The sequence below is a fragment of the Sparus aurata genome, chromosome 2 (assembly GCF_900880675.1).
Source record: "Sparus aurata chromosome 2, fSpaAur1.1, whole genome shotgun sequence".
Lineage (NCBI taxonomy): Eukaryota > Metazoa > Chordata > Actinopteri > Spariformes > Sparidae > Sparus > Sparus aurata.
In genome coordinates this window covers 34863661-34875665 of record NC_044188.1, presented here as the reverse complement: position 1 = coordinate 34875665, position 12005 = coordinate 34863661, and the positions used below count along the sequence as shown (strand labels likewise).

The 12005-nt window shown below is 40.1% G+C and overlaps 1 protein-coding gene across 10 annotated transcripts in view; it reads right to left on the bottom strand.

Annotated features, from left to right (window-relative positions):
* The window catches only part of sez6b (seizure related 6 homolog b), a 437962-nt gene that overhangs the window by 273257 nt on the left and 152700 nt on the right, over positions 1-12005 (bottom strand). The window contains exon 2 of one of the 10 annotated variants that reach the window (XM_030393164.1): positions 6860-6912. The exons of the other annotated variants lie outside the window; for them this stretch is intronic. Coding sequence (XP_030249024.1) covers positions 6860-6912 — 53 coding nt within the window. The remainder of the gene's footprint in view (positions 1-6859; positions 6913-12005) is intronic. 10 annotated transcript variants of the gene reach the window in all.

Here is a 12005-nt window from a genome sequence, read left to right as displayed (position 1 = left end):
GCCAAAATTCACACCATGATTATGAACACAGCAAACCTCATAAAAAAATAAAAAAGTGGAGTGTAGAAAAACACTGAGCACTGTCTCTGTCATTTATATCTTGCATATATTGTGACTTACAGTTTTTGCTCTCCTCCATGTGCTCTCGTGGTACGGTTTCCTCCCCTGTCCCTGGCAACAATCAGCCATTTTGACACTGCCTTTTCCGCATCCTTTCTTGTTATGTCTTTGGTGAGGGAATTTCTTTTCAAATTCCCTGTAAGTGACATCCAGAAAAAGCAGCGAGGGAGAGGTGGAGCATGAATCACAAAGTGTATTATTTAGATGTTACATGTGGTGAAATAAATATCTACAAATAATGTTTGTGATTTCTCTGTCATGGTATATGGCATAGGTCTGCACCTACGAATAAGCCAGATGAATATCCGACTGGCCCTCTCTCTCCCATGCACTCTGCACAACCATCTGATTTTATATATTTCTTTATTTTCTATTTATTTAACACCTGATTCTATTTTTAATACAAGGATCAGCTTAAAATTTTGTATAATTAACTAAAATAGAAGATTGCATTAAAATGTTATGTTGAAAAATTTAAATTGTGATAAGATAAACTAAATAAATAATAAACAATACACAAAATACATAAATAAATACAATAAAACTGCAACTTAATCCGTGTATGGTTCATTCTTTCATTATTCTGTTTAAAAAACAAAATCAGTAAAACAAGCAAATCGGTCCGTAAAAACCGAAAAATGAAAATATAAGAGACAGCAACCACGTAAATATGTAGGCGTGTCTGCACCTTTATTCAAATGGTAATTCATTTTGCAAAATGGTTTCAAGACGGAGAAATGGACCCATTTGCTTGTTTTCCTGATGATCACGGATTGCCAACTTGTGAGCGTCCTTGCGGAAACGGAAACACCGCGGGTAACAAAGAGTTTAGCCAATCACAGACCCCACTGGTAGACATTGGGATTATGGGTAATGTAGTACTTCTTTGTGACTACGTGAAAATGAATGTAACGGTCAAACGGAATAAAAAGCCTCCGAAAAAAACGATACGAGTGTCAAGTGTCTGACAGTTGTGTAGTTCTGACATAATTAGTGAGTCTACATTGGCAAATTAGGACATTACATGTTAGACTCATTTACGTTCTTGCTAGCTAATGTTCTTGCTAGCTAACAGACGTTTAGCCACGTCTGTTAGCTAGCAAGAACGTTGCTAAAAGGAAAAAAAATTGTTGAACAAACTTTTAGGTTTACACAGTGCTTTTTTCAGTTCTATGGTGTTGTTTGTTAGTCAAGACTTACCTTCGACACTGTTTGGCCTGGTGATCCTGAGGCAACTCCAGAATGATGAGTGTAGCGAGTTTACTTCTCATCTCCATGACAACCCCTGCCACACACGCGCGCAGTTTATAAAAAAAAATGCACTGGCTAAAAGAGCAGATAGTATATCTATGGCTGTGGTTGAGTTTATTCATGTTTTTTTTGTTTTTCTTTTCTTTTCTTTTTGTTACCTCACATTAAAGTGGCCGAAATACCAAAACATTTTGATGACACCTTTAGTGGCAATAATATAACAAAATTATAACAATTACATTTTTGGCCCAGTTGGGACCCATCTAGTTCCCAAATGTGCTGACCCACTGGGATGCCCATCTCTCGCCCATGTATATTCTTCTGGGATGCCCCTGTGGGGCCCAACACCAACCCACTTCAAAGCCCACTCTGAGCCCATGCCTCATTCAGGAGTAAGCAAAAAAACCTGTCCAAAACCATCGTGGCTCATTCAAGCATGTTCCTCATGAAACACCAAGTAGGTAGGTATTCTTTTTCCAAGCTTTAAACCAGCTCTTTTGGTAACTATTTTAATCGTTAATATCTCTACTCCTCTCCGCATCTACTCCGCTCTCGGCTCTTCTCAGCTCTGACCGGAGCATGCGTAAACACGGGGCAACGAGTCTCTTAAAGGGGAAGCATCGCCACATTTCTTAAAGGCATATTTTTTTTTTTATCAATTTCATTAAATTACTGCCAAATCTGCATTAACTGGCTTTTAATGAAATGTATGCATATTAATGCAAAAACATATGAATGCTTTTAAACAAAATAAACATGTGTATCCTTTTTAGCTAAATATTTATTGTGTTTTATATTTCAATGTGGGTTACATAAGGCTAAGTATTGGATCGTGACTCTGTATCAGCATACATTCATATGACGTCTCTACAGCTGTTTAAGCCGACTGATAGCTGATCCAGCTGTGGTCAGCTGCAGCATCCAGAAATGGAAGTATTTTGGTCTCTCTTGTTGATGGAATCACCAAAGTGACAGTGGAGTGAAACAGATGTGATTCCAGATAGGTCAAGAAGATTTCAAGGTCAAGAAAATAGCAGACCATTACTGCTAGAGCTGGTCTTCGTGACACCATGAAAATATGTTATGTTAAATATGTTCTCTATAAACAAACATGTATTTTAATATTCCATACAGAAAAAAAACATCTAGACAAGCTGCTATACGACATATTTGCATTTCATAGTTTGGCTGTTGAACAATTATTTTACACCCTGAATACATGCTAATGCAGAGAGAACATGGGATGAGCATCGCCTTCTCTTTGTGCATAAAAGAAAACCGGCAACAACAAAAAAACTAAAATAGCCAGCCTGCATTCATAGCCCTGTCCTTGAGTTTCCATGCAGTCTCAAGCTGCTATCACACAAGAACCTCAGCAACAAACACAGAAGAAAGAGGCTTGAGATTAGTCCGGCTGTTTGAAAGGAAACTGAACATTGTGTCAACCAGACAAGAAGAGTTCTTTCTCTGTGTTTTATTTCTTTAATCCCTCAGGACAGCCAGGTAATCATTGCTTCGTGGACAGTATGAATGCAGATGTGCAGAAGGACATCTGAACAGAGGAGCAGCCCACTCAAGGTCAAGACTGGAGAGCTTAGGAAGTCTGCCTTCACAAAGACAAGAATAATCTTGCTTAGTTGCACTCATAATAAGAGATCTTGAGAAGAAATAATGAATTAAATGTCTTTCTTTTAGCTTGTCTTATTTCCAGGACATAAATGTTCTACGCTGGAAGTCAAGACAGTGGCATTCCGACTGTTTCTTCTTCAGAAAGATGACTAGGTCGACTGTGAAGGCAGCTTATTATGACCCACATTCAGTTGTTTTCTGCTGTATGTTTGCGATGGATACCTTTTTAACATAACCCAGTGCTAACCCTAGCTAATCCAGGGCTCCACTGCCATTGCTATCCTCAAGGTGTTGGGGAAGGGGGTTGGCTAGAAGGTCTGTGCTGACCATCACCAACTATGAAAAGCAGATATTTATTAACCTTTTACTGACCATGAAGTCTATCCATTAAGGCCACAGCTAATGTAACTTGAGTGAAATAGTGATTTTAATGTACAATGCTGTTTTTCTGTCCTTGACATAAACAATGAGTTGTAAAGTCACATCCGATGGTAATGTTTCTATCCCATTTGATATGAAGACTGCAGACACTTGACACATTCTCCTTCGCAGACTGAAAGCTCACATTTTCACTCTTTTTTTTAAATCAAAGAAATGACAGACCTATTTCCTCTCTCTCTTATTCACCTGTTGTTTTTAAATGTAGATATTAATGAAGTTTATACAATTGTTGTCTTGTATCTATATGGTTAAATACAGTGTTGGGGCTCGGTACTCAAAAAAGTAATATATTACACATTACACATTACTCTCAAAAATAGTACTGCCTTACATTACATGATTACTCCCTGAAGAAAGTAATTAGTTACATTACTCATTACCATAGGCGCCGATTTATGTTTTTGCCCGTGGGTGCTCAATTTTTTTTTAGTCGACTAATCTAACAATTAATTTGATGTTACATGACCAAACAAAAGTAACGTAGTAACTGTAACTGTCGTTGGTAACTTATATGAGGAAAAAAAGTTGTAGACGGAGCAGCGTCTGTCCTCCCGCCTGTCCTACCAATTCTTCGTCACATTTCTGCCCGAAAAACAGCGTCTGTCACTGGCAAAAACCTTGAACTCACTCAAGTGGTTGTGTTGATAGAAATCACCGCGATGGTCAGCCCTCCCGACCCAGACTTCAGTGAATTTTCCCCCAGAAAACAGCCTCCGTCCTCGCAAGTGACAGAGTCACGCAGCGACCTGTTTACTGATGGCAATTATGTAATAATGTCATTTAGCGGGTTCTCAATCACTACACATTAGAAACGGTCCGCGGGTTTAGATTGACATGGGGGACACCTGGGAAACACCCCGATGTCATCATCATGACGTGTACCGTCACGTCTCTTTAGGAGTGGCAGCGCAGCTTTCTGTGTGAATTACATGGCGGTTCGTCTTTATTCCAGCGGTGCTACGCTCTGTGTGAATGACCAACAGCGGAGAATTGGCGAACCGCCGCTACGGCGTTAATACAGCGTCTCTGTGTGAGAGGGGCTATTCTCAGCCTCCGCAGGTACTCTTTTTTTTTTTTTTGATCGGGCAAAGTGTGCACCTTACAGTCAAGTTTTTTTCCTTACGTTCAACAAATTCAAAGCAATGTTTGTATCTCCAACTGTCAAAAGTGTCTTTACGCAGCAGGGGTCTTCAGGCAAGTCGCATGCAGCAGCATGTTCTGCTCGTGTTGTCGACGCTGCCATTGTTATCCAATCTCCCCTTGCGGATGGCATCTAACCAATCGGTGATGGTGATAGATACCTCGTGCCAAACCCCGACCAATCACTGTTCCATTATTGACGGACGCACATTTACATGTATGTATAAAACTGGATCCAGTTCAACATACTCTAGTCACCAGCAGGATACAATCTTAATTCTAATAGAAATAGAATATCCACTCACTTTATGGGTCTGCACTTATCTTGTTTTAACATTCACCTCACCTATTGCTGTTTCATTATCACCATAATTCCTACACGCCTGTCAGGAAATTGGTTTTATGCAACACGCCTGAATGAGAGGCAAAAAAAAAAAAAAGAAATCAGTGCACAGGCTGAAAAAACGTGGAAAAAGAAACAATAACCAAGTATGGTGAAAGTGTAAATGAAAAATATACTCAGATGCATTGCAGTGTAGAGCATATGTGAATAAAATCAGAGTGGAATTATATACATTCTGTTGCTGGTTACTCAATGGAAATGGTGCTGCAGAACTGAGAAACATAGTAATAATATGATAATACAAGGACTGTTCTCAGGACATAAGATGTTATTGTAAGTACAAGTAATATCCAAAGCTTGCCAAGCACTGACAGTGGTCTTTCTGACTAGTTGTCTGTGTCTCTGCTGGACTCAGCTTCATTGGACAGAAAGGCAGGTTACATTTATAAGTTTTTTTCCAAATGGAGGTCTCATAATGTATATAACTGTTTTGGTTTAGTCAAAGTGCTCTCATAAACCTTGTTTACAGTGATGACAGCCAGCTGTTCTGATTAACCCACTGTACATCACCTGCCCAGCAATTTACAGCACATAGACAAAGTTATGTGAAGTATTAATTTGCTAAAGAGACAGATTCTAAGTGCTGTATCGTAGGAAACTGGACGTGTTTCAGTTTTTTCTCTCATCCAAGAGGCTTCTTCAGTTCTAACCACCTGCAGGGGAATGGCAGGCTTTTAAACTCTGTGTGGGAGTGTCGTTACAAAGTTGTTAAGGACATATGTGAGCTCTGGGTTCAGAGTCGTTATGGCCACTTGTGGGTTGTTTATCTAACCAGCCTTCATGTGGGTTGCTAGGGCTGGGTGAGCCCAGGTGTGAGTGGTAGAGACAGATCTTTTCTCAGAGGCTCGTAATGACCAAAAATAGTCAAAAGGAGAGTCTGTATACTCCTTTAGTTACTTTTGTAAATTAATTTGCTTTAATTATTGAGAAATCTCCTATCTCTGCTTGTGAAATCTCAGTAAACATAATTTCCCCTCAGGGATTAATACAGTTATCCATCTATCTAAACCCTCAGGGGCTTCTTGACATTTTGGTAGAATGACGCTTCATTACAGAAGTATGATGCAACACTTAATTTAAGGTTTGTATCTCGAACCGTCAAATATGGCTTTATGCAGCGAGGGGACTTCAGGCAAGTCGCATGCAGCAGCATGTTCTGCTCATGTTGTTCACGCTGCCATTGTTATCCCATCTTCCTTTGCGGGTGGCGACTAACCAATCGTGATGGTGAAAGATACCTCGTGCCAAACCCCAACCAATCATTGTTCCATTATTGACGGCCCCTGTTGCTGAACTCAGCAACTGTGGGGGCTTTCAAATTGCACATAATGGCATTTTGTTAATGTAAAATGATATCAGAATCTGAAACTGAGGCTATGGTAAGTAAATGAAACAAATACAAAATTGCAATACATCTGCCTTTTCGCAAAAGAGCATTTTCGTGTAGACAGCCTCTTAATCGATTGAACAACTCGGAGCAGAGAGGAGTCGCAGGTAGCTTTACTAAGACTGTGGTTTTGGTTCATTCCTGTTGTCCTCTTTTTAGCTCTCAATTGGAATTTGTTTCTCTTTTGTTCTATTCAGGAATATCTTTGCCTGTGGCCTTAATTATCATCATTTTTTCACTAAGACAGAAAGATAAACAAAATACATTTTTTTGTTTGTATGTATATGTATAAAGGCTCCTGTTTCTATCCTAAAGCAAGCTTGTGTTGAGAGGAAGCTGGAGTTTCCAAAAAGCCAAATGAAAAGTCAAGGGCAAGAACAAGGAGACTGTGAGGCGTGCGTACCTGCACTGCGCTCTGTGAGGTGTACATGTTTATATGCATGTGTGCAAGTGTATGTGTGTGTTTCTTTGAGTGGTGAATCAAAGACCTTGTGTGCAGGGCTGCACAGAGCTGATAGCTGACCCATCAAGCATGGCCCACCTAGAGCAGAATAAAAAACACCCACATCAGAAAAAGCCCCAGCAGAGAGAATTTCTAAAGTGCTGTACTGTACTGTGCACATCTAAAAGGCCAAAGTCAGCCACAAAACACACTTCAAATCCTCAACCAACAATGGGCTCTTACAAAAGGCGGAGCTGAGGGCAAAGAGACCGGGGAGTGAGAGAGATGGGTGGAACAGACTTATGTCCTTCACTCTTCAATCTACAGCCTTTCATGTTTGAGCTGTTTGCTTCCTGTCAGCAACACATTTGTGCTCTATGTTTTCTGGTGTAGAGGCCAAAGTCCCCTCTACCCTGTCTGCAAAGATCAGATTGATACAGTACAGTTTTGGTACACAGGTTTAGCTCTACCAGAGGTGCATTTCTTTTGACATGGTCTGGGGTCTGATTATACTCACCAAACACTATGTGTTATGTAGCAATGATTTTATGATAGCCTTTGCTTTGTTTTTTATTCACATGTACAACGATGCACATGCAAGTGAGACACAAGTTACCTAGTGACAGTTTCACGCTCTGGCATCAACTTGGATTAAACAGTGGTGAACACAATATGTAGGTCATATTTGATCACCTCATGTTGTGAGGAGACTGTCTGTGCTCCAACTGAGTGAGCCCTAAGTCTGAGCCCTGTTTTTTGGCTTTTGATACTTGTACGAGTCATTGATGGTTTCACTCTCACAGTATTGAAACATCACCTCACACTCCAGGCTGTGGTACATGCACTGGGACATGCAGACCTTTCATTTTTGGGTCTCAGAAGCAGTCCTTTTAAGGGGTGTTAAGCTACCATAAAACTGCTTTAAGATGATATGGTAAACTTGATAGCTAAAAGTTGCACTATCATTAATTTGGAGCTTTGTTTTTGGCCCGCTAGCAAACATTCTAGTTTATTTCTTATTTTCTCCAAACTCCTGTGGGAAATATCTAGCTGTTTAGCAGCTAAATGCCCCACTTTGAGCAAATCTTATGAGCAAACTATCCTTACGGAGTACTTTGTCACTCGAGAGACTGCAGCAGAGGGATTCTATTTTTCTTATTTCCTTGCAGTCTTTTATGGTGGCATTCCTTCCGTTGCCCTAATTTTGCAATGATCACATAGTAGTCTTTAGTTTATTCACATGTGTCAAAAGTGCAAGCAAGTGTGAAAGAGGAGAAGGAAGCTCGATGATCCAATGTGGGATGACAGTCAAACAATCAAACTGATGTGAAAACAGCCTCAATTATATTTTGTCTCATGTAATGAATTTGTTGCTAGAAATAAATTAATGAAGCGATTTAAACAAAGAAAAAGGTTATTTGTGTCTACACTGAAATATAATTGCAGCCATATAACAAGCAACTTAAGTCATTAATTAGTGTACTGCTTACCAACACTTTTTTCTTTCAACATCGTACTGATAAAATACAGCACTGTTACCTAACTCAGCATTCGTTGCAGGAACAATCACAGCCTGATGATACAGTCAGGACTCCCTCGCTGCCAAATTAAGTGCAGCTCCTGTTTCTCTGCTGCCCCATAGTGATGTTAAGTGAGGCTCCGCATGAAAATCCTATAATTGAAACTCTCTCAGGTCTTTGCTGGTTTACGATTGAGTACTATGACTTAGCCAAACAGGAGAGTAAGACAGAAAAACACATGTCAATGATCTGGTTTCTCCCTCCACATGTTCAGATTCATACCATATTTAATTATTTTGTAATCTAAATCTAAATCATCTAAACCAAAGGCAACAACGACAACCACATTATAATTTAACAGCAACAGTAAGTTAACAGTAACAGTAGTAAAATCATATTTTATAAGATATTGTTTTATTTTTATTGGGACATCAGGTGTTACAGCATGTTTATGCATGTTGTGCATTCTTTGGGGAGAAGAGCAACAACACCAACAAAATTTGGATTCAACAATTTTTGAAATCAGTACTTCATCTCACAACAAGACTGAGATAGAGTCTCGGGGGATTTTCCAGACTGACAGAAATACACTTCTTAGGACTTACTTTGGAATCGTAGACACACATTGATGGGACCAAGTTTATGGTTAAATAACTACAACAGTTGAAATTAATTAAAATGAAATGAGCACTTCTTTTATTCATGTCGATATTTTTTATAAATGAGCCTACCACTACAGTAGACTTGTTCCAGGGTGATGGCAGATTAGTGCAGAAGTTGTTTTATTCAATGCTGCTGTCTATAGAGCTGTTTGACTGCTGTTCAGTGAGCTGCTCACTGCATGAGTGTAAATACTGGAGTCATGAGGGAGAGGCAGAGGCAGATTTTTTACAGATGAAAGGGAGATTGTCATGTTTAACATGGCTATGCATCATGGGTGTTTGAACAGGTAAAGTATTCTGATGCAGAGCAGTTCAAACCAGGGGCTAGGAAACCACCAAGGCTCTCTGTCACAACGACAATGTCATAAATTCCGGACACTCTAATATGGGAGATGGTCCAAATGCTGGATATGATGTCATTCTTTGGTGTCTGAAACCTTGTACTTGGCATTTCAGCTGCCGCCAACAATCCTGATTGGATCTAACTGAGATCCCAAGAACACGCTGTAGTTGCGGCACATCCTAAAGCATATCCTGCTGTACTGAAGAAAACTTGAAAGTACTGATTTAGACCATAAACTCATTAGGAAACTGCTTACGTGTTTTAAAAAAGGCAGTTGCTACAAAGTGGCTAAACAGGACGACAGAAGGTGTCAAGGCATTAAATGCCATTATGCCAAACACAGAGACTTATTTACTCAGTAGTCCATCTTTACAGGCCGACTTTATTTGCAAGTTTTTCTAATTCTAACTCTACAACTTGTAGATTGATCAATTCATAGAAAATGTTTAGTAATTCTGTAGTGAGATGCTTAATGGTGGTGACGTTTAAGTCAGGCATCCGCAATGTGGTTTGTCTATAGGCTAAAATTAGATTTTTATATCTAGCAATTTCACTGAAGCTTTGAAAAAAACAAAAGTGATGCTCATGTGTGAAGATTATATTGCTGAACAATAAGATTAATTATCATAAGCTAGCGTTTGCCACAGAGCTTATTTTTGGCAATATTTCAAAATCCAATGCAAAAATTCCAGGCTTTTTGTCGAGGTAACCAGGGCAAGAGTAACTTCTGGGTTAGCCCACAAAATAAATCATCCCTTCACAACTCTATACTTGTATTAGTGGCTCATAATCTGGGCACAAATTAAGGCACATCCTGCAAAGTGGCTGTATTTAGACTCTTAATTAGTCATGAGTGTATTTAGAACAAAAATTTAACTAATCACAGTGTCATCTCCCATTCCCTTAAAGGACCAGGTGTGGCAGGACCTTGCCGAACATTGCTATTAAACAGCAGCACTTGTCTGCAAGAGAGACAGTTATATGGTCCTCCGATACTGCACACTGACATTCACAATAATCTGTTCTATTAACAACCTTTTGACCACATAGGAGAAAATACACTGATATTTAACAAAGGAGTGGGAGCACTGCTGGTTATCCTTCTGTGTTTAGTAATGCATAGAGCTCAATCCATGGATCAGGCGGGACTTGAAAGTTATTATTCTAATCAACAGTGGGTTGGATGCAGATGGGTACTAGACTAGACCCCTGAAGGTGTGCTGTGGAATCAGGCACCAAGATGTTAGCAGCAGATCCTTTAAGTCCTGTAAGTTGTGAAGTGGGATCTCCATGGATTGGACTTGTTTGCATGACTTGTTTCCCATAGATGCTCGATTGGATTGAGATGTGGGGAATTTGGAGGCCAAGTCAACACCTTAAAGCCCCTGTACAGACTTTTCATTTAGTGTTGATTTTGGCGGCCCCGCTGGACGAAAGTGGTAGTGTTTTGCCGGAATGAAGACTGCAGATTTGTTTTGGAAACGTCGGAAAGACGACGGGACTTGCTTTGAAAACTTTTTTTTTTTTAGCAGCTATCTGCAGCGTGCATATGGACGAGGTAATGTGTCTATTTGTATTTCTACGTAATATAATATGCCGCCGGTGAAACAAAGTAATGCTGCTGATGCACTGCAATTTCCCAGCTATATATATTACCCACGGTGCTACAGAGCTAGCATTACAGCAAAGTCACAGTGATTGTGATGGATGTTTTGTTCTAAGTAAGAAACTGAATCATTTATAATGACAGAGGATATTACCGATGCATCGTTGCAGGTCGGCTGGGCTGATACACACAGCTGAAATGGATGCGTGATCTAAGACGTTTGTTGTCGTTTTCATGAGTGTAGTATCTAGAGCTAATCTAATGGTAATGTTAGCCAGCTTTGTTGTAACAACATGAATTCATGTATTGCTGTAAACTACGTCCCGCATTACATTTCATAAATGAAATAAAATTTACAAACCTGTCTAGGAGGAATCAGGCGAATTATGGATCTGACCCTCCCTTCAAGCCCCGCAACTCTCTCCATCTCTGGAAGGAATCGCCAATGTTTATCCGTGTTTTAGCCCTAGCTCGATCGGATTCCCTCTCTGCCTTTCGTTGGTCTTCGGTTCTAATTCTTTTTCTTTTCTTTGTCTCATTATCAGCCATGACAAAAGTTTTAGCTCGGTTAGCACTGGCTAGCATAGCAACAAAACAGCTATGCCGTATCACTTTGGCCGTATCCTGAATGTCGTCAGTTCCGGTCTGACTGCCGTAAATCGTTTCGTCAGTGGTCCGACCCGACCAATGCCTTTCAGAGGTATAGAATTAGACTACTTAGAAAAAGCTGATGGGCTCATTTGCTGTTGTAGGTAACAGAGACACATCAGCAGAAACCAGAGACTTTTCTATATCCAGTTAAAAACTCCGTACAGGGGCTTTAAACTCGTTGCTGTGCTCTTCAAACCATTCCTGAACCATTTTTGCTTTGTGACAAGGTGCTTTATCCTACTGAACGAGTCCACAGCCATCAGGCTTTCCATGAAAGGGTGTACATGGTCTCCAACAATGCTTAGGTAGGTGGTAAGTGTCAAAGTAACATCCACATGGATGGCAGGACCCAGTGGCTGTGTCCCAGTTGGGCCGGTGTGTTCCTGCTTTTACTCCACAACGACACGCGC